The following is a 25,017-nucleotide window of genomic DNA, read 5'->3' on the forward strand; positions in this document are numbered from 1 at the left end:
AATTTCCAACTAAAAAACCCCGAAATACATTTTGTGAATGAAACAAACTTCCTGGGGAAACGAAAAGATACGAAATTATAAAAAATTAATCCTAACAATATTTAAATTTTAAATAAGAAGTTAGTCTTTTAAAACTGATTGTAAATCATACTAAAATTATAATTATCTACTTAGAAATAATTTCTGTATAGAAAATTATTTTTATATTCGTATGGAAAATATTAACGTAACGTATTTTATGGTACAAATATGCTTTGCTGTACAAGTTTTCTATTAATTATTTCAACACTTTTTGAAGCATATATTAATGCAATAGTTGAGGATGCAGTAGAGGCAATATAGTTATGTTAATAAACTATTTAATAAAGTAAATGCTTTTAATTATTACTTGTGGTACATGAAGGTACATTGATGAGTATCTAAAGGTTGTAATTTATGAATTATTGCCTGTTTTTTCCATTTTTTTTTGTTTCTGGTATTTACACTGGACGTGTAGAATTATTTCATTGTGAATACAACTCGAGTTTTTTGCGGAAGTATTTTAGTAGAACGGAGGTTTTTCATTATGGTTATACAATCGATATACTGCACACAATATATGAAATTCTTACATCATTAATATGAGGCTGCACCTCTTCTCATTGTAGACTATATGAACATGTGTATATTAATCAGACCTCGGATCGACTTTAAGGGGCAAAAAATTGCGTTTTAGTCCCCGAGAGTCAAGAAAGTACAAAAAACGTATTTTCAAAAAAATCCGAACGTTAAAAAAAATGTTTTTGCCCTAAAAAATTATTATTTATTGAAATGAATAATAATTTTTTAGGGCAAAAGCATTCTTTTTTTCAAATAAAATTTCTTTGAAATAAATTAAATTTCTTTGAAACAAATTAAATTCGTTTGTAATCATTTTTTTTTCAATCAAATAAAATTTATTTGGCAGAAATAACAAAGAAAATTTTTCGAGCTAAATAACTTTTTTTGAGCTGCAAATACAATTTTTTTAGCCAAATAAACTTTGTTTGAACCAAATAAAATTTATTTGAAACAAAGTTAATTTTATTTGAAACTAAATAAATTTCTTTGAGTCAAAAAAAAAACTTTGAACCAAATAATATTCTTTGAATTCAAGATTTTTTGAAGCTAACAAATTTTTTTTAACCAAATAACATTTTTTGAGCTAAACAGCATTTTTTGAATGGCAAATAACATTTTTTTAAGAGAAATAAAATTTGTTTAAAATATAAAAATTTTTTTTTCAACTATAAATACAATTTTTTGTGCCAAATAAAATCTTTTGAAACCAAATAAAATTTATTAGATACAACATTTTTATAACCAAACAAATTTTTTTTGACCAAATTTAATTCTTTGAGATATACCACATTTTTTGAGCCGCAAATACAATTTTTTTTGAAGCCAAATAAAATTTGTTTCAACCAAATAAAATTTATTTGAAACAAAGTAAAATTTTTTTGCAACTAAATAAATTTTTTTGAGTAAAAAAAAAACTTCTGAACCAAATAAATATTCTTTAAAATCAAGATTTTTTGAAGCTAACAAATTTTTTTTTTAACCAAATAACATTTTTTGAGCGAAACAAAATTTTTTGAGTAACAAATAACATTTTTTTTAAGACAAATAAAATTTGTTTGAAACATAAAAATTTTTTCTCTAACTAAATACAATTTTTTGAGCCAAATAAAATCTTTTGAACGCAATAAATTATATTAGATTCACCATTTTTTAAACCAAACAAATTTCTTTTGATCAAATAAAATTTTTTGAGATAAACCACATTTTTTGAGCAGCAAATACAATTTTTTTAAAGCCAAATAAAATTTTTTGAACCAAACAAATTTTTTTGAACCAAATAAAATTTTTTGAACCAAATAAAATTTATTTAAAGCAAATTAAAATTTTTTACAACTAATTAAAATTTTTTTGAGCCAAATTAATCCTTTTCCAACAAATGAAATTCATTAGAATAAAAATTTTTCGAATCAAACTAATTTTTCTGAACCAAATAAAATTTATTTGAAGCAAAGTAAAATTTTTTTGCAACTAAATAAAATTTTTTTAGCCAAATAAAACCTTTTGCAACAAATAAAATTCATTAGAATCAAAATTTTTCGAACCAAACATTTTTTTTTTGAACCAAATAGAATTTTTAGAGCTAAATAACAGTTTTTTAAACTGCAGATAAAATTTATTTGAGAAAAATAAAAATGTATATTATATAAAAATTTATTATTTATTTATTGTCACTATTTAGAGTAATTATTGTTATTACCGTAATTAAATTATTAATTTACACCGTTAACCAAAAAGTACCAAATTGCAAAAACAAATCGATACTCATTATTTTGGATGAAATCATAAATTGATCCAAATTTTTGGTATCAATTTAATCCAATTTGCTACCAATTTGATCAAATTCGGTGTCAATTTGTATAACCTTCGAGAAAAAAGTGTACTTTTCATTAGTGAGAGAAACAAATTGAAATATATTAATAAATTGTAGACAAAACGCCAATTTGTTGCCTTCTATATAAAGTCTCTCAGGTTCTAAAATTTCATCAAATCATCAATAGAAACGTGTACTTCATTTCCTGTCGAAAATACCACCCGCGGGGGGTTCAAGGTCATTAGAGACATCCGGTCTGACGGTAATTGGTTTCCATTAAAGAGAAAAAGTATTATTAGGTCGTTGATAAAATGTGTACAAAAACGATTCGTTCGGCACGCTCTGAACGCGTTAATTATTAATTAAATTTCAGTCGATTAATTTTAGAAAAAAAATGAACAATAATTGAAAATTACAATAGAACATTGAGAATAATGTTTAAAAAAATCAAACTTTCAAGAGTTTTAATAAAATTTAAACTTTACTCTTGAAAAAAGTACTTTTTGAAAATACTTTCGATAAAAAGTACTTTTTAAATACTTCTGATAAAAAGTACTTTTTAAATACTTCTGATAAAATACTTTTAAAATACTTCTGATAAAAAGTACTATTAAAATACTTCTGATAAAATATTTTTAAAATACTTCTGATAAAAAGTACTATTAAAATACTTCTGATAAAATACTTTTAAAATACTTCTGATAAAAAGTACTATTAAAATACTTCTGATAAAAAATATTTTTAAAATAATTCTGATAAAACGTACTTTTAAATACTTTTTGCAAATGTACTTTTAAAATACTTTTGATAAAAAGTACTTAAAAAGTTTTTTGATAAAAAATACTTAAAAACTTTTAATGAAAAGTACTATTAAAATACTTCTGAGAAAAAGTATTGTTGTAAATAATGTTAAAAGTATTTTTGAAAATACTGCTTAAAGAACTTTTGATAAAACCCTTTAAGAAATAATTTTAAAGAAGCAATTGAATAAAATTTCGAAAATTTATAAAAATCCACATTCTTTCTCCTAATTTTAAAAGTATAATATGTCTCATCATTTTATCTTAGCGACTTTTTTTCTTTATTATGACGAAACGACTAATGAATCACGTGCTCTGACATATTGACTATTAAAAAAAACTGTCAACTTTTTTTTTTATGAAATTATTGTTTTAGGAGAATTTTTCCTCATTACTTTGTTGATTTATAAATGATATCGACTTATAGTTATCTCGCTTTTCTAACAAGAAGATGGAAAGAGTTCCTATTTTTTCTAGAGATATATTTTCTATTTCTTCTTTTTTTTTTTTAACTTTTTTGCCACAAAGTATTTCGTAAATCAAGTGGAGTATATCATCAGACATCATCAGCAAACTGAGATAAGTAAATCGAAATCGAAGCTGCTGATTTTGAAACCCCATCATATTTAAGTCGCAGAGTTTCAGTGTCGAAATATCGAGGCCACATTTGTCGTTTCGTAATAGAAACGTAAATTTAATAAGGGTTTGGATGTTTTGAGAAATTGAGCCAACAATCGTTATAAGGCATATTAAATAAAAAAAAATTCAGTATTTGTAGAGTATAGCCACTGACAAATTTCAAATATTTATATAGAAGAACAATCGTAATCGGTGTCAAAATTAATAGAATCGAAATTTCGATTCTGTGACAATACCAAAAAATTTTAATAACTTAAGTCAATGACTTTAATATAATAAATTAGTATTATTGCAACATAATAAAGGAATATTAACGTTATTGAGAAATAAAATGTTTACTATTCACCACTTGTTTAAGTAGAATCTATTTACTTTTACGTATATTAGAAGGTTTCTTCAACTTTATGTCGTATTTTTAAAAATTTTTGCTTTTGAATCAAAATTAGAATTTTATTTTTCAAAAAATGAATTTAATTAATTTTTAAATTTTTTTTTCAAATAACAGGCTTCGTACTTGATAATTAAATTATAAAAAAGTAGCAAAAAGTATCTTAAAGACAGAAAAAAAGTAGTAAAAAAGTACATAGCTATCTAAAAATTAAACTTGTCGATTAAATTTTTTTTATAATTTCTTAATTACATTCAAAAATAGAATAATTTTTTAAAATAAATATTTAAATACATATTTATTTTGTCTAAAGGAATTAAACTATTTCAAATGATTTCAATGTAACGCATTTTTGAAATCTAAAAATTACAAAAGTAATTTTTTCAAAACTCAATCAATCTTTTTCTTTTTTTTTAAATTTATAAAGAAAATTATTCAAAACTTTAATCATTTTATTTTGTTCAATTCTAAATCAATTCTTATTAGAAAGTTCTACGAGAATAAAATTATTTTAATACAAAAATAAATCATTTATTGAATAACTGAATATTTCTTAAATTTGAATTCTTATAAAGAATTTTATCAACATTTTTAAAAATAATTGAATTACAAATTACAATTTTTGATAATAATTAAATTCATTCAAGAAATATAATTAAAAATGAATTGAAAATAATTATTACAATCTAAGAAACAAATTATATCAAATTCTTTTAAATAATTGAATTTTTTCTCAGAATTTTATTCAAATTTTTAAGAATAATTGCGTTTTAGAGGAATTCATTTAAAATTGTATTAAAAATAATTGAAATCCTGCAATGAGTTTTGTTATTTATGAAAATAAGTAAATTTTTTTCACCGAACTTTAATAAAGTTTTTAAAATAATTGTATTCTTGAGAAGAATATTTAAAAAGAAATTTTAAAAATGATTTTTTTCAAAAAATTTTATGAAAATTGTATATTATTTATGAAAATAATTTAATTCTTTCAGCAAATTTTATTAAAATTATATTGAAAACAATTCAATTATTATAAAGAATTTCATTAAAAATTTTTAAAAATAATTGAATTCCCGAGAAGAATTTTATTATTTATAAAAATAATTGAATTCCTGAGAAGAATTTTATTATTTATAAAAATAATTGAATTCTTGTGGAGAATTTTCTAAAAGTCTATTTAAATAATTGATTTTTTTTCGAAAAATATTAGGAAAATTCTGTTTTAAATATTCGGGAATAATTTTGTTATATATCGACGTAATTGAATTCTTTGGAAGAATTATTTATGTAAATAATTGAATTCTTGAGAAGAATTTTATTAAAATCTAAAAGAATAGTTGAATTATTTTTAAAAAAATTTAAATAAAATTGTATTTAAAATAATTTATTTCTTTCGAACAACTTTATTAAAATATTTGAAAATAATTGAATTCCTGTGAAAAATTCGAATATTTTTTGTAAATAATTGAATTCTTCCAAAGAATTTTTTAAAAAAACTTTTTTTAATAATTGATTTTTTCAAAAAATTAAAATTAAATTTTTAAAAATAATTACATTTTTTGAGCAATTTCTGTAAAATTCTTTTCAAAATAATTTCAATCCAGCGATGAGTTTTAATATTTATAAAAATAATTGAATTGTTGCAACGATTATTATTATTAAAATTTAAAAAAAAATAATTGAATTTCTGAGAAGAATTTTATTATTTATAAAAATAATTGAATTCTTTGGAAGAATTTTATAAAAATCTATTTAAATAATTGATTAAATCGTAAATAATTGAATCGTTTAATAGAATTTTATTAAAATTTTTTGAATTTTTTTGCAATAACTTTATTAAAATTTTTTAAAATAATTTTTTTATTTCAACTGTTAACAAATTTAAAGTAGTGTAAATTTTTAAACATGGAAGAAAGTAGCTTTTAGTGTAACAACAAAAAAGTATCTAAATATAGTAGCTAATCGTAAAAAAAGTAGTAAAAAAAGGTTCGGTTTCTTTTTTAGAAAATTTGAATTTTACCGCCAACTGCCTTACGCAAACTGTGCCCAACAGATGGCCACGAAACTCATTGCAGGCAAAATCGAGATGAAGAAAAGTGAAGCAAATAAGACACAAAAAAAACCTATTATTAATAGTTAGTTAATAGTCCACAAAGAGGATAATTTGCTTTCGTAATAAACTTCCCCGTCCCGGATATTAAAAAAAAAAAAAAAAAAAAAAATGCGTAAAAATAATAGAAATAATTTTTCTTTAAGGCCCTGACACCGGGAGATAAGGGAGATGAAGCTCTCTTGCAAGCGCACTTGCGGCTGGATGGTACTGGAGCCACGAGCGGAATAGCAGGTGTGGTGGATGTACCAGGAGGTCGACGATACCTTCTCCTCGAGGGTCACTACGGCGACCTACACGCCTACGTGAGGGCGCGTAGAAGGCTACGGGAACCGGAGGCGCGGAGACTTTTCCGTCAAGCCGCCAGGGCCGTAGCCAAGTGCCACGAGAAAGGAGTTGTTCTCAGGGATCTTAAACTTAGGAAATTCGTCTTTACCGATGAAACTCGGTATGTTGTTTTCTATTTCTTTTTCAATCTCATTTTATCCATTATTTTCTAATTTATAAAACTTTCTAAAACAATTTTTTATTTCATTATTTATTTTAATTATTACTATTGAAAATTCGTCTATTGGTACTTTCCATTTTTCCTTACTTCTGTTTTCTGTTGTTTACAATCACTAAACAACAATTTATTTAGCATTAATAATAATAATAATCCAAAAACATCAATAACTTATTTTTTAAATATAAATATTTAATCATTATTCAACAACTTACGAGAATATTTATTATAATTAAAAATGATCAAGTTATTTCAATTCAATTATTATTTTCTAGAATTTTTAACTAAAATTCTTCTTTAAATCAATTATTTTTAATAATTTTTTAAAAAGTTCTTATTTGAGAATTTTCAAACCCATTTGTTTTACAATTCAAATTTTCAAAGACTTTAATTTGAACCCTTTTCAAAATTCTATTATTTCTAAAAATTCACACAATAACTCTTCTAATATTTAATTATTATCTAAAATTTCAACTGAAATTCATTTTTAAAATCAATTTTTATCAGAAAATTCTACGGGAATTTAATTATAAATTTAAAAATAAATAATTTATTGAGTAATTAAATGTTTCCTTAAAATTGAATTCCTATAAAGAATTTTTTCAACAAATTTTTCAACAATTGAATTGTTTTGACGAATTTCAATAAAATTTTTAAGCATAATTATACATTTTTCGAGGAATTCAATTAAAATTGTATTAAAAAATAATTGAAATTATGCGATGAGTTTAATTATTTATAAAAATAATTGAATCTCTTCAAAAAATATTATTACTATTGAAAATAATTGAATTTTGAAGAAAAATTCCATTATTTATAAAAATAATTGAAATTTTGACGAGAATTTTTAAAAAATTTTTGAACATAATTGAATAATTGAATTCTTGTGATAAATATTAGTCATTTATCAAAATAATTGAATTTTGCAAAGAATTTTATTAAAATTCCTAAAAATAATGGAATCCCTGTCAAAAATTTTATTATTTATGAAAAATAATTGAATTATTGCGAAGAAATTTATAAATAATTTTTAAATAATTGAATTTTTTCAAAAATTTAATTAAAATATTGATATTGAAAATCATTCAATTGAAGAAAATTTTTGAAAATAATTGAATTTCGTAGAAGAAATTTATTATTTTTAAAAATAATTTAAATTTTGACGAGAATTAAAAAAAATTTTTGAACATAATTAAATAATTGAATTCTTGTGATAAATATTAGTCATTTATAAAAAATAATTGAATTTTGCAAAGAATTTTATTAAAATTCCTGAAAATAATTGAATCTTTATTAAAATATTGATATTTAAAATTATTGAATTGAAGAAATTTTTTAAAAATAATTGAATTTATTATTTCTAAAAATAATTGAAATTTTGACGAGAATTTAAAAAAAAATTTCAACATAATTGAATTTCTGCGAAGCAAAATTCAATTTTTTTTTAGTGTTTATAACTAAAATTCATCTTTAAATCCATTATTTTCAATAATTAAATTAAATATTTATATTTTTAAGTTTCTAACTTAAATTCATTCAAAATTTGAAATTTTATAAAAATTTCAATTTAAAACCTTCTTGAAGTTCATCTATTTATAAAAATAGTAAAGCCAATTCTTTCAAAAATTCTTTCAAAATTGCCAAAATAAAAAAAAAAATAATTGTTGGAATAACTTTTCGATTCGAGCAATTTTCGAGAAGCATTTATTTTTGACCGTCATTTTTATAATTTTTCGTGGGATATTTCAACTTTTTCTTGAAAGACCAGACACGACCCATATTATATATATTCGGCCGATTTTGGTTTCTCTATATATTCTGATTCGTGGTTTAAAAATATTTCGCAGCATTCCAATTTCCTCGAGTGAAATTTCATTGAAGGTTGTTCAACTTAATCTTGTTTCTTTACATAAATTTTAATTTTCTAAAAAAATTATTAAATTTGCAAAAGGAAAGTAACAAAAGTTTTATTGATATTTAGCTTTTCTGGTTGTTAATTTTTTGTTGTTGATATTTTTGGAAATATTCGAAAATATTTCTTTTTTTCAAATACAATTTTTTTTTTTTAAATATACGATAATTGTTTTTAAATACCATTTTTTTGAAATACGATAATTTTTTTTAAATACCATTTTTTTAAATACCATTTTTTTAAGAAGATAATTCTTTTTAAATACCATTCTTTTAAAAGATAATTGTTTTTAAATAACATTTTTTTAAAATACCACAATTTTTTTTGAAAAAGATAATTTTTTTTAAATACAACTTTTTAAGTAAATGATCAAACCTTAAAAAATTAAAAAATTATCATTTTTCTTCAACTACGATAATTTTTTAATTTTTTGAGGTTTGATCTTTTTCTTGATATTTTATAGAACTTTTTTTTGTCGTTTTTTGAAAAAAAAAAAAACATCTTGTAAAAGATGAAAGAAAAATAATTTTCTTTTTCGTTCAGGAAGGGAAAAGTGGACAATATTGTTGGATTATGAGAGAAGTTTGTAACATTTTGCCACCTTGATAAAACGAGTATATATGTATATGTCGTGAGTCCGGTCTGGTTGTCTGGTTGGCCAATCGTGTCTTACACTCGCATTCCTGTTGCTCGAGAGCTCGTGTGATTGGAATGAGAGAAGAGATATCGGGAGATGGAGAGAATAAGTGAGATAAAATAAAGGAGGGAAGGAGACTTCGTGTTACATGCGAGAATAAGAGAGAAAGAGAGAGAGAGAGAGAAAAGGGGATGTTGCAAGCCAGAAAAGCATATTGGTTCATCGGCTGGGGTTTTGAAATGCTCGTATAATTAGGAAACGTATGCCTCTCGGTTCAACCTCCTCACGTCTCTCTTTCTCTCTCACTCTCTTTTTCTCTCTCTTTTTCTGTCTCACTCTCTCTTTCTGTCTTACTCTCTTTTTCTCTTTTTTTCTCTCTCCCTCTCTTTCTCTCTTACTCTTTGAAAAAGAGTGTGAACTCTCTCTCTCTCTCTCTCTCTCTCTCTCTCTCTCTCTCTCTCTCTCTCACCCACTTGATTTCACCTACATCGATTTCGAGGGGACCGAAGGACAAAAATTGAAGGATCCCATATTAAATATATCCTTTCGCAAATTCCAAACCCCAAGACCTTCACTCCATTCTAAAATAAGATATAAAGCGAAAGAATCAAAAGGCCACTGAATACATTAACGGAATATCAACATAATTCTTGAGAGTGGAGAGAGAAAAGAGCAGAAAAGAGAAATAACGCAAAAATAAGTAGTATCCACATTTTCATATTTACATCTCGAATAGTTTGCCTCTAACAACGAAATAATACTCATTAGATAGAATTTTAAGAAACCTTAAGGCCATACTCAACAATTCATTTATAGTTTTGCAGTCAGGGTGGCCACATATCAGTATAAATGTCAGTGAAACAAAATTTTTGTCAGTAAAGTCAGGGAAACAAATTTTTTGTCAATAAAGTCAGGAAAAAAATTTTTGTCAGAAAAATTAAGAAAATTGATGATTTTTTCGACTTATTTTCAAAAATTGCGACTTTTTTCGAATTAATTACGTAAGATATTTTTTTTGGAAATTCCCCCCCCCCCTCTCGTAAGATATTTTACATACATTAGCGCCATTTTTTCTATTGTTCGTAAAATCTTGCTGACCCCCCCCCCCTAAATGTCTTACGTAATTTATGGACGACCCCAAAAACCTTTTTTTTTGAATAGTTGAAATTTTGTGAAATTTAATTGAAAATATTTAATTTATTTCAAGAATTTATTTAAAATTTTTGAAAATCAATTTTTTGAAAAATTTTAATATTGCAAATTTTGAAAATATTTGAAATATCAAAAATTTTAATGAAAAATCTTTAAAGGTAAATTTAAAAATGAAAATATTTTTACTATTTTCAATTACATATTTCTAAAAAATTCAAATACTTACAAAAAATATAATAACCTTTTAGAATTCTTTTTAACATTTTGGATAAAACAATCAAGTTCAAAATTTTGAATTATAATTCAAAAAAATTAATTAGTTTTTTAAATTAAAACAAAATTTTTTTTAAAAAATTCAATTATTTTCGAAAAATTACATTAAAATATTTTTAAAAATTAATTATTAAAATTGTTTTATAATAATTTTAAAAGGTTCAATAATTATCTTCGAACAATGGAAATTAAAATTTATGAAAATTCACTTTTTGGACTTATTCAAATTTTTCAGAAATCATGGTTCTGTTTGTAATTAAAATTCTTCAAAAATTTGATCTTTTTTTTAATTACAAAAAGGACAATGATTTCTCAAAAATTTTAATAAGTCCAAAAAGTAAATTTTCATAAATTTTTATTTCCATTGTTCTAAAATAATTGAATTTTAAAAAATTATTATAAAACAATTCTAATAATTAATTTTTAAAAATATTTTAATGTAACTTTTCGAAAATAATTGAATTTCTTAAAAAAAATTTTGTATAATTTAACAAACTAATTAATTTTTTTGAATTTTAATTAAAAATTTTGAACTTTATTGTTTTTTCCAAAATTTTAACAAGAATTCTAAAATGTTATTATTTTTGTAATAAAATTCTTCAAAAATTTGATCATTTTTATTTATATTCGTCAAAAATTCAATTATTTTTAAAAGATTTTATGGAATTTTAATTGTTTGGAAATTTTTCAAAATTAAAAAACTATTATATTTATATAATTACAATTATTATAAAAAATTGAGTTTTTGTATTTAAATAATTGAATTTTAGAAGAACTTTTGAGAAATTATTTAAATTAATTAATTCAGAGATGAAGTTTAGTTGAAAATTGTAAAAAATAATTGAATTCAGGAAGGGTTATAATTTAATTTTTAGAAGTTATTCAAATTCATAAATTTTACCCATTTTCTGTAAGAATTTTAAGATTTGAATTTTGCGCCAAGATTCTTCATTAAATGCCCTACAGATGGCAAGACTGTTGCTAATAATCAAAGTGCATTGGAGGGGGTATAGAAATTTGGGTCTCGTCGAGATTCTCTATTATATTTATAATTTTAATTATTTGCTTTAAATAATTATAAAATTAACGATTTTTACACTATTATTTATTACTATCCCCATGCTGTTACAACAATATTTTTACTTTCTTTCTTTTTCTTCATTATAATAATAATAGAAACAAAATGCAATAATAGGCAAAAAGCAATATTAGTAGACAAAAGAAATATTAATAGCCAAAAAAAAATATTAATAGACAAAAAAATATTAGTAGACAAAAGAAATATTAATAGACAAAAAAATATTAATAGACAAAAAAATATTAGTAGGCAAAAGAAATATTAATAGACAAAAAAATATTAATAGACAAAAAAGACAGTAATAGACGAAAAAACAATATCTTAATTGAATTAAAATTTCCATAATGAAGTGCATATGAATTTTTAACATATATGTAAAATGTCATTAAATATTATTGAAAAAAAGTCCACTGTTTATAACTTTTTATCAGTCAGACCTCTCGGAGCGTTTGAAAACACTTTGTCCAGTGCAAAATTGCGAAAAGCATCAACAAAACCGGGAGAGATAGGTCATAAGTTACTTCTTATATAAGTTGATACAAAATTACATTTTATATAAATACTGATACATTTTATACATGTATAAACGTACACATATGTAATTACTAAAAAAAAATATATCTATAACATTTAAATTTAAAAAATCAAGTTAAAGTTTAAAATAAATGCAAAAATTTCTACAAATGATGTTTCATTTTGCGTAAAAGTATCTCAAGCACTTTAAAATATACAAGATATCTCGGAATGTCAAGAGTGATAAAAGATTATTGTTGCGGTTATATTATGAAAGTTTAACTTATTGATTAAAATAGGTATATAACGTACAAGTCTTATTGACAGTTTACTGAGAAATTTGCAAAAAATAAAAAAAAAGTAATTATTATCTCCCAGTTATCTCTAATCAGTAGCGCTGAATTAGTATTTAGACTCTCTTTTTCGCAATTGTATGTATGACTTTTTATCAATTCTCTTACATCTCATATAATATGACTTCATCTTTCTCTTATGGAGAATGATTATCTGTTCGTGGCATTAAAGTCTAAGTTGATTTAATTAACATTCACTTTAGACACAATGTATACGCTTATTCATCACATTTATATGTTTATATTGTATATAATTATTCTGTAATTAATTTTCAACTTATCGTAAATTAATATCGAAATTGTTTCAATAAGTTGGAAAACGAGGTAAAAATCAAATCAAATTGAAAATCAAGTCGAAAAGCGAAGTTTAAGTTTTGCCTCATTGAAATGAGGCAAAAAAATCGGATTTAAATTTTTGTTGAAAACACTTTTGCTAATCCACAGGCTTTTCTAAGGATATCAAATTAAGACAAAAAACAAATCAAAATGTTGCAGCAACATTTTGATTTGTTTTTTGTCTTAATTTGATATCCTTAGAAAAGCTGTGATCATTGTATTGATGATCAAACATCAAGTACTCAAGTACAAAGTACAAGTACAAAGAAAAGTACGAAAGAAGAAAATATAAATAAGAAAGAAGAAAGCAAGGAAAAAAATACGGAAACAGAAAGAAAGAAAAAAATCTTTGTGTTAATTTTGATGAAGAATAAAATTATGATGAATGTGATGATTGACTTTGAAGAGGTCAATGAACCAGTGGGGTTTCGCAAAAGCCACCGATCGACTCCTAATCTCCACGTCAGCTAACACGACTACAAGAAAACATTGGTTAGATGCTACATGAAAGATTACATATGCGGTATTGTCCGTCGAACCGGATATAATAAAGTATATAAGTAGGTGTCTGGTAATTTCCTTAAGGTCATATTTGTGCCACACTGCTAGAAAACTACATAACAATCTCAAAACTCTTTTCATTCACATTATTTCAACGTTGTTTCAAAATTGCATTCATCTTTCAAAATTCCCTATTCAGCAATTTCTTTTCAATTTTTTTTCTCTCGAATTTATTCGAAAATAGAAGACAACATTGAAGGTCATTTAGGGAATAGTTTTCTTAAGAGAAGTAATGAAGCATTTAAATTGACAATTGAGGATGTTCTCCATTCAGAAATAAAGAAATGATAGTGTACGTAAATAAATATCAAGAAAATATTTATTTTCCAGATTTCTATTTCAGGGAGTTTAATATCTAGTAAATAAATATCCAGTAAGTGTGATATCTAGAAAATAAATAACCAGGGAGTTTAATATCTATACAAGTTTTTTGAAACGAGGTTAATATAATACAACTTTTCGGTCATTGATGTCTTTCGCAATCGCGGCTCCCAAAAAAAAAAACGAGATCCGTGATAGAATATGTCCTCATCACTGTTGAGGGGTTCTTGAACCCAACTCTTGTGTCGATGCCTCACGGTGAAAGTTTGCGAAGAAAGCAATTCCGAATGTAATACTATTTTAACTAAAAACTCTCTCTTTCCTTTTCTATTTTATTTTAGGTGCAATCACAACTTTTGCTTTACAACTTCTTTTTAGCTTTACGACAACTGTTTTAACTTGAATCATCTTAAAATTATGCAGTTGCACAGAGATCAAAATTTTCCCGCGTTTTTAAAACAATACTGTAGTTGCTTTAAGCAAACAACATTTTTTTGCTTCCTTTTAGTACAAAACATTTTTGTAATGCTCCCTTCAAATAGAGAATTTTTGAAATGCTTCATTTTAGTACAAAACATTTTTGAAATGCTCCCTTCAAATAAAGAATTTTTGAAATGCTTCCTTTAAGTAGAAAACATTTTTGAAATGCACCATTCAAAGAGAGAATATTTTTGAAATGCTGTCTTTAAGTAGAAAACATTTCTGAAATGCTCCCCTCAAATATTAGAGAATATTTCAAAAATGCTTCCTTCGAACAGAAAGTATTTTTGAAATTCTTCCTTCAAATGGAAAATATTCACTGTTAACTTAATAGTTTCAAATCGCAACGAATTGATACCAAAAATGTGGATCAAGTCTAAAATTAATCTAAATTTTTTGCATCAAGTTGTTACTTCCAAAGATAAAACGCGTTTTAAAAAAAAGCGTTTTTAAACTACTTGCTTCAAATAAAAAATATTTCCAAAATGCTTCTTTCGAATAGAAAATATTTTTTTGAATCCAGGAACAAAAAGTGATGAAAACCTGATTTCTATTTTCATCAGAAAGGATTCCAATTACGTCCTCTTTTGGTGGGAATGAATTTTTTTTTTATTTGGAGATTAAGAGGAAATTTATTTGGGTTCAAGAATAGTGAAATTATTTTCTATTTCGAAATTAAGAGTGAGGAAATGAAGATCTAGTTGAAAATGTTCCTTGCTAACAGTGCCTTTTATAACGGGTGCTATATATGAAATAAGTCAAAGCAATTATAACTTTCGAGAAAAGTTATTCTAGCCGTTCAATAATTTCCTTTCTTCAAAAAAAATCCGTTGGAACGGAGGTTGGAACTAAAATATATTTTACTAGTAGTATTTTTAAATTTCTATCAATAATAATAGTACAAAAATCGTAATAATCAATACAATACAATAAATAAATAAAATAATTAACATTCTTAATAGTAACAATAAAGAAAAAATAAAAATAGCTATTTTTATGAATTTTCACAAAAATAATCGTAGTTTCAATTTTTAATTAGTTTTTTATATTTACCACAAATAATTGAAATAATAAAGAATCGACGAGCTACTAATACGTTTACCCCCTCCACTCCATTTTTACTATAAGCAACAGTCCTGCCATCTGTCGAACCATTAATGCAAAATCTTGGCGCGAAATTCAAATTTTCTGAAGAAAAAGCGAGGAAAGTGAATAAAAATAACTGTCGGGTGAATCCCCACTAGAAATTTCTTTTCACTATATATGGCGTATTCAACACAAAGTACAAGAATTCTTAACGACTGAATTGCAAAAAAAAAAAGGTAACATGGATGAAGAGAGTATTACCTAAGAAGTTACGTATTTTGTGCGATTCAAACTTCCGCGTTTGCTGCTTGATCGACATATTAAAGCAAGTGTGAATATCAGGGCCGCAAATTGACAATTTTTTCCAAATCAGTCACATTTCACTTTTTACCGTCAATTTTAATTTAATAAAAATAAATAAATAGATTGCCAAAATTAAATGAAATTTAATTTATTAAAAAATTGTTTGTCAAAAGATTGTCAAAAAATTGTCAAAAGATTGTCAAAAGTTGTTAATATACTTTAGTATATTTACAACTTTTGACAAACTTTTTATAATCAACAAATTAAAGAAATATTTTTCTAACGAAATTTTTTCTTTAAATAAAATATTTTCTTCTTATTCTTTCTTATTTCTTGATTAGATTCAATTTCCAATTTCGAAAAAAGATAATTTTCCATAATGTAATTTCGTAAAAAGTTGACAATTATTTTCTTCAATGTAAATAATAATTTTTTTCCAAGTTTTTGAATTAACCAAATATATCCTCGGCCCTGTAAAACACTCTTTTAATGTCTTTCGTCAGAGATTTCGTTGCCTTTTCATTGCGAGCGGCAGATTTACCAATGCAACGGTTTATGACGGTGTCTCAATCGCGATGCTCTTGCTAAATTAAATACTTTACTGTCTCGCTTCTTCTCTCGAATAAACAGATAGTATACAGATTCATAAAAGAAAGGCTTGGAAGCCACGTGTTTCAACTAAGTTGATTATCTTTGAAATGAGACTCAAATTAGGCCCATTATTTCAAATAACATCTTATAATACATAAGGTATTTCAATTTTCGTGAATATTAAATATTTATTCTCAGAAAAATTGTGAATTCTGCAAGGGATATTTTTTTGTAGGTATATTTTTTTTACTTTTAATTTTTTCGATTCAATTCTTTTTCCAATTTTTAATTTCTATTATTTCTAATTTAATTCTTTTCTTAATTTTTATTATTTCTCGATTAATTCTTTTCTAAATTTTTCATTTTCAATATTTTTAATTTAATTCTTTTTTAAATTCATTTTTTAAATGTAATTCCTTCAAAAAATTTTGTAATTTAATTTTCTTTTAATGTAATTCTTTTCGAAATTTTATTTTTTAAATTATGTTCCAAAAGTTTTGAACGTTCGAGTGAACGAAATATTTCCTATTAAAAATAGGAAATACTTTACTTTTATTATTAAAAATAAGAATTAAATAATATTTTTATTAGTAAAAAGATGTTAAAAACTTTTTAATTCTTCAATTAAAATTAAAATTATTACTCAAAATATTTTTATAAATTACTGATTGCACTAAATGTTACAAACTTAAATCCCCCATTTACAAACTTTGGAAATTAATTTTCTTTGCCAGTGACGCAAAATTATTGAAATAAAAATTCAATTTAGAGAAGAAATAAATAAATTCCATTTATTTAAACATTCGAAACTGCAGCATCATTTTTAATTTTATTTTTTAATATAATTTTAAAAAAATGTTAATTTAAAAAAATATTTAACGTAATTCTTTAAATAGAATTTTTTAAAAAAATTTAACTGTTTTTAATTTAATTCCTTTTGGATTTTTATATTTGAACACCTATTAAGAAACTGAGGGTATTGATAAACTGTGTGGTTATTATAACGAAACAATATTTTGACACACATTTTAATACAGTTTGGATGAAGAAAATTTAAAATATTTCCGAATCAAATGAATTTATTTTATTACATTTGTTATTTTAATTTTAATTGAAATGTATTTTTAATGAAGTTTCATTGATAAATATCTGGCAATGTAATAAAATACATTTATTGTTTCGTGAAGAAATGATGACCTCGTATTGATCAGTAAAACACGATATAATAAGTAGGTCTTTTTGTGTGTTGGCACAAAAACAGATCAAGGTTACGATTAGGACAATGGACAGTATAAAATGCGTTTTTCTACATTTTGTTAAAAAAATGAGACAATTCTCAAGGTTAAGGGGGGACATTGCATTGTCAATGGCTAATGTGATTATAATTCTTTTTTCGGAAAAATTTTTACTAAAAAAGAGTATTTACTCTCAAATGAATATTTATTTTCTCCCGAATTGTTTTCTTGTTACTTGTTAAAAAAAAGTTCATAATTTTAATTTTATAGGTATACTTTATAAAATATATTTTCTATTTATATTATTAATTTTCTATTTTCTATTTATATTTTTTATTTTATATTTCTATTTTTTATTTAATATTTATATTTCTATTTTTATATTTTTACTTACACACAGTAAATAAAAATATAAAATGAAATAAAACGAAAAAGAAGGTTTAAAGACTTACATTCTTAGTCTGATGTTGGTACAACTGTTGTCTACTAGTTGGGAAATCAATTTCTTCTTTACACTCTCACTGTAGCTGAAACAAAAGTAAATTATTAAAATCAGTTCAATAACTTTTTTTTTGTAATAAAATTATTTTTCTTAAAAAAATAATACTTAAAGAAAATAAAAAAAAATAAATAAAAACTGTGTTATTTGGAAAAAAAAACTTCAAAATAGTTGACAGAAAAATTCGGTCAATTTTAATGCAGTCGAAAAATTTTTCATCCGAATGAAATATATAATTTGTTCTAATCTCGTGCAATCATATGCAACTTTTATATACACAATTTTAACAAACTCTGATGCAAACTATTGCAATTCAGTGCAATCTCTTGCATCCGCTATTATTTTTTTTTTCTTAAGATTGCAATTGAATTTGCAAACGTTTGTAATTTTTTCTTAAAAATTCATCGAATTTTTTATAAATAAAATTAAATCAAATTAAATGTAAAATAAGAAAGAATTTGACTAACAATTAGTTCTCTAATTCTAAATTAGTGAAAATTGAGACAATTATTTACTTTTGTAAGAAGTTTTACTAATTTTTATATCATATTTCATATTTCACTAAAAATTTAGTAAAAGAAAGAAGAAGAAATTTTAACTACTAAGAGAAAAAAATTTCACTTATTTGAACTTTCGGAACTTTAGAAAAATATTAAAAGTACAAAAAAGTTGTTTTTTTCATTCAGATTTGTAACAAAAATTTAAATTTGTATTTCCCTGATCTTTCACTGATTTCTGAATTAAATTATTTGAAACTTCAGTAATTTTATTAAATAAATATTTAAATACTTGTCTCGTCTATAAATAAACACTTGTTAATTATTTTACCTCAGGAATTAAATTTTTTTTAATTTCACCTTCAAATTCTTCTCAAGTTCAATTATTTATAAAAATTATAAGGGTAACCCTTTCAAAATTTAATTTTTTTCTATGAATTTTTAATTAAACTTCTCTAAATCAATTAATTTTAATCATTTTCCGAAATTTTTTCGAGAATTAAATTATTTGAATGCAAAAAATTGATTTGTTGTATTAAAATAATTGAATTGAATTTTTTTTTAGAATTTTTAACTCAAAAACAATTTTAAATTTTAAACTTACGAAATTTAATTAATTTTTAGGAATTTTTATAACTAAACTTCTTCTTTTAATCAATTTTTTAAAATAATTTTCCGAAAGTTCATAAACAATTTAATTATTTAGTTAAGTATAAAAAATTTTAAATAAGTTAAAATTTACTTAGAGAAAAAGTTTAGTTCAAAATTCTGTAGAAAATAATTAAATTTTCCAAAAAAGTTGCAGTAAGTTTTCGAAAAATATTTGAATTTTTTGACAATTTTGCTAATTTAATCAATTTTCAAGAAGAATTTTAATGTTATTTTTCGTATATATTTAAATTTTCAAAAATTATGTTAAAAAAATTATTTTTTTTCAATGATTTTAATGTATTTTTTCAAAAAATAATTGCATTTCTTTAAAGAATTGTTGAATATTCGGAAATATGTTATTAACAATATTAAAAATAATTGAATTTTAAAAAATTATTTAATGAAAAAAAATTTTAAGAATTTCTTTATTTAAAAATATTTTAATATAATCTTTTGAAGCTAATTTTCATTACTTTACAATTTCAAATTTTCCTTTGAAAATTTTCCATTACATTTTTTTTGAAGAATTCAATAATTTTCGATATTATGTTTCTAAAGTTTCAAACGTTCAAATGAATAACGATATTTTTTTATTTCTTATTTTAATTTTTATATTTTATAGAAAAAATTTTTTTTCTCTATTTTGAAAAAATAAATTATTAACTAAAAAATGTTTAATTTTAATTATTTTTACTTTTTGTACAGTAAATGTTAAAAATATTTAAACAGAAAAAAAAACTTTGTTCATTTGACCGTTCAAAACTTTAGGAAGAATCGAAATTAGCAATTAAAATTCTACATTTGATTTTCAAAAATTTTTAATCAAGTAGTTAAAAAGAATAAATTATTTTCAATTAAATTTTACAAAATTTCAATATATTTTTTACAAACTTTTTAATTGTATATTTCTAAAATTTAATTATTTAAAAAAAGGGCAAAATAATGATATAAGAATAAATAATAATTTTTCAATGATTTGACTAGTTATTTTTCACACTATATGAAATCGAACACCCAGAGAACAATTTTATACAAATAAAACATAATTATTTGAGAAATAAAATTTACAATTCTCAAATAAAATTGTATTTAAACCAAATAAAATTTATTTGAAACCAATAAAAAGTCTAGTTAGTTCTGTGCCAAATATATATTTTCTCTGAATGAAATAAGTTGCATTTTACACCAAAAAAATGGTATTTTATTGCAATATTTGTAAAAAAAAGTGGAAAAAGTCTAATTTTCTGAAAATAAGTCTAAAAAATCGGCGTTTTTTGAAAATAATCGAGAAAAGTCCTGAAAGTTCTAAAACATTCAAGACCTGAGGGGAAGAAAAAATTAATTACAGACAGCAATTTTTATTTTCATTCTAATATTAAATATCTAAATTTTTACCTATTTGAAAAATTACCAATGGACCAACTTTCATCTAATTATAAATAAAAAAAAAAAAAAAAAAAGAACACGACTTTCTATTAATAACATTTGAACTAAAAAGCAATTTCCTGTATGATTTTAGAACACGTCTTCGACTCGAGAGTTTGGAAGATGCAGTGATCGTGGAGGATTTAGACGACAAGTTGACGGATCGTCGCGGATGTCCGGCTTACGTGGCGCCGGAAGTTCTGTGTTCAGGACGAGCTTACTCCGGAAAGGCATCTGACATCTGGTCGTTGGGAGTTTTACTTTTTACAATGCTCGTTGGTCGTTACCCCTTTAATGGAGCTGAGCACGCATCATTATTCGCAAAGATATCGCGTGCCCAATTCCTAATACCAGAGGGTCTCAGCTCTAGAGCAAGATGTTTAATTCGCACCCTATTGAGAAGGGATCCAACCGAGAGGCCCGATTCTGAAGATGTCATTCGACATCCCTGGCTGACGAGGCCAATAAAATCATCAGGAAGATCATCACACGACCAGCTCGTTCCAGAGCCAACCAATAATTCTCAAGACTGATTTTTATCCAAGAGAGAATAATTCCACACGCCTCAAAACTGCGTTAAATTTATATTATTTCAATCAGACTTCTTTTTTCCAAGTATTTCCAATTCAACAAAAAATTACATCTTTATTTTTTATTTCTTCTCTTTGTACATTTGCATTTTTCCTGCTTTGTCACCGAAAGCTTTTTTAAATATAATATAATAGGTATACATATTAATAATAATTTTCAAAGCATTAAAATTTCAAATGTACTCGAGATCTCAATTTTGAAGAAAAAATATAAAACTTTTCAAAAAAAAGGTCTGATTTTAATGATGAAAACTAGCTTTTAAGTTCTTCCATTGACATCGAAACGAAGACAAGAAACGTGTCAATTCCATATTAAAATTTAGAAATTTTTTTGAAAAATTTCCTTTTCAATTCTTTCTTATATTTATTAAAAACTGCGTTATGATTAATTCTTTGCATTTACAAAATTTGATTAAAAATGTCTGGCATGGAAAAAATGTACAAAAAAAAACTATTGTAAATCAAATATGTACCATAATTGTAGACAAAAATTTACAATTTAGATTGTAAAGTGTACAGTAGAGAATTATAAAAAAAGGATTGTAAATATTTATTTAATATAAATAGTATACATAACGATTGTTGTACTAAGTACGATACGGATTGTAAATTATGTTCATTGTTCTTCGTGTAAAATTTGCTTCGTTTAAATTGTAAAGTTTCTTTCTTCAAATACTCTCTTTCTCTCTCTAAATTCAAATTAGTTAAAATTTGTATAATTTGTTGGCAAAATGTCAATCGTCTATTCAAATAGTGATAGTTCTGTTAATTCAGCTAAAGAATTTTTGCTTTCGGAAAAAAAATTTTCTACTTTTTTTTTTTACAAATATATAGTAATTTTTACTACTTTATTGGTAAAATTTACTAATTCAAAAACAAACAGTCATTTACTATAATTTTTAGTTACTCTAAATTTGAATTAGTAAATTTTTTTATTAATTTTAATTAGTAACTGAATTTTTGCTTTCGAATTAGTAAATTTTACTAATAAATTAATAGAAATTACTATTTATTTGTAAAATTCAATCAGAAACAAAAAGTCATTTACTACAATTTTTAGAGCTCCCTAAATTTGAATTAGTAAAAATATTTATTAATTTTAATTAGTAACTGAATTTCGGCTTTGTATTTTCATGAAAAAAATGTTATGTAAATGTAAAAATTTTTTACTTTAAATTTTACTAATCAATTAGTAGAAATTACTATTTATTTGTAAAATTTACTAATTCAAAAGCGAACAGTCATTTACTATAATTTTTAGTTACTCTCTAAATTTGAATTAGTAAAACTATTTATTAATTTTAATTAGTAACTAAATTTTTGCTTTCGAATTAGTAAATTTTACTAAGAAATTTAGTGAAAACTACTATTTACTTGTAAAATTTATTAATTCAAAAGCAAACAGTCATTTAATATAACTTTTACTAATTTAAATTAGTGACTCAATTTTTGCTTTTAAATTATTAACTTTTACTAATAAATTTGTAGAATTTTCAAATATATTGCAATTAATAGGAAAATTTACTAATTCAAAAACAAAAAGTCAATTTCTAATTTGAATTATTAGTAAACATTTTTACTAATTCAAATTTAAAGAGTAACTTTTATTTTCTCTTATATTAAAAAAAGTAAAATTTCTCGTAAGTGATTCAAATTAGTCACATTTCATTGTTTTACTAACTAAATTTTTTTTAAACAGTAATTTTTTCAAATAATTCTTCAAAATATTTTTTCAACTAGTTTCTTTAAAATATTTTTGACACAATTTTTTAAAAAATATTTTGTGAAACAATTTTTGTAAAGTATTTTTGTAAATAGTTTTTTTAAAATATTTCCTTCACGAAAAAAGACTTCACTTGGAACGGTTACTAATTTTACTATATAAAAGCAATAATTGTTGTTCTAATTAAAACTATCGCTATTCTACAGAAACTAGAAAAAAATTTCTAAAAGAAAAATTTGTAGGCAAATACTTTTTCCCGTGTTTAAAATTTTAAATTGATATTTTTTCCTAACAGTAAAAATCAATGAATAGCGAAAAATAGCAATAAAAAGCAATGAATAGCGATAAATAGCAATAAATAGCAAAGAAAAGCGATAAATTGCAATAAATAGCAAATTTTTTCTAATTGATGAAGCGATAAATCAGCCAAAATTTTACCAACAGCTACTATTTCTATCTAATTCGAACTTAGAGAGCCAAATATGACATTCACCTATAACATGCCTTTATAAAGAATCACTGAAAATTCTTAAAATTGCATTTTTTAGCCGTGGGCAAAAAAAACCACACACGTTCTTGTCTTCGTATCTTCGATTTTATAGTCAAGAAAAAGCGATTGTGCGTAAGACATCGATAGCTTAAAAAAAAATCCCTAAAAAAATTTGTCTTAGAAAATTTTCTAAGTCACTGTATATGGAAAAAATGTGTAAAAATATTTCTTTGAAAAAGTATTATTTATAATAATTATTGTATACGAGAATATTTATTTTATTTACTTTTGTTTTTACATTTACGCTTCTTGTCAATTAATTTTTCTGTAAAAAAAGAACAGTAAAAAATACAAATGTTTTCTAAATTAATTTAAAAGAATAAGAAATTACGTTTTCTAAAAGAAAAACAAAAGTCTTTTCGATATAAACTATAGAAAAATGTCGATGTAATCATACGCAATCGTTTGTTCAATTAGTCAACAAATCGTAAAGTCATGATACGATATTTCCTATTCCGCGTCAATATTTCTATTTAAGAGAAATAAATTTTTGAGCAGATATTGTTTTTGCGCGCATAATTTTAAATATGTTTAGTGATATGTGGTTTAAAATATATAATTAATTTTTTTTTCCTATTTTTTTTTTGAAAAAAAGTGCCACTCTGTTAATCGACAAACTGATATCGTCGAATTAATAAATATAAATAGACTATTTGTATACAGTCAACTACTGGCTTTAATCTCTCACCATATTTAGAAAAACCCGGTGTAATATTTTTCCATCATCGAGAAAATCACAATTGAATTGTCTGTAAATTCAATTTAAAAAAAAACATCAAGGCATAAGTATGTAAAATTGACATTTCAAGAAAAAACTTGAAAAAATTTAAATATGTATCTATCATCATTTTTTTCTTGCCAGTAGTGAGTGTTTCGAGTTTTAAGATTATTGTACATTTGTACATTTGTCACGAAGATGTAAATATATTCAGTTGTCTAAGTCGTACAGTTAGTGAAGCTAATTCAATCCCTGTATGCTAAGCAATAAAACAATGTTTGTGAATGAATTTTAATTCAATTTTTTCTTTCGTACTCCTTTCACTAATTAAACTTGTAGTTTCTATCCTTTTTGTCATTTAACTGATCTGAGAATAAATACAGATAATTTTACCTCAATCCAATGAATACCAGATGTAAATTTAATTAGAAAATAAAATTCAAATAATCAATTACTTGTCTAACATCAAATAAATATTTACTTGAATCAAATAATTTTTGTTTAAACCAAAATAAATATTATAATAAATAAATAAAATAATATAATTTTACTGAATCAATAAATTCAGCATCTAAAGCAAATATTAAATGGAATTTTTAATTGACAAAAATAATTATCATTTTATACAAAGAAATATTTATTATTTAATAGAAAACTAATCGTTTACTTGAATCAAATTTT

General features: G+C 23.2%; 1 protein-coding gene across 1 annotated transcript in view; it reads left to right on the forward strand.

Moving 5' to 3' along the window:
* The window catches only part of LOC122510148 (tribbles homolog 2-like), a 33,668-nt gene extending 11,433 nt beyond the window's left edge, over window positions 1-22,235 (forward strand). Inside the window, exons 3-4 of the mRNA XM_043624588.1 lie at window positions 6,494-6,795; window positions 20,850-22,235. Of these exons, the coding sequence (XP_043480523.1) occupies window positions 6,494-6,795; window positions 20,850-21,288 (741 nt within the window). The 3' untranslated portion in view covers window positions 21,289-22,235. The remainder of the gene's footprint in view (window positions 1-6,493; window positions 6,796-20,849) is intronic.
* The last annotated feature ends 2,782 nt before the right edge of the window (window positions 22,236-25,017 follow it).

Source organism: Leptopilina heterotoma, unplaced genomic scaffold, assembly GCF_015476425.1.
Source record: "Leptopilina heterotoma isolate Lh14 unplaced genomic scaffold, ASM1547642v1 Lhet_68, whole genome shotgun sequence".
Lineage (NCBI taxonomy): Eukaryota > Metazoa > Arthropoda > Insecta > Hymenoptera > Figitidae > Leptopilina > Leptopilina heterotoma.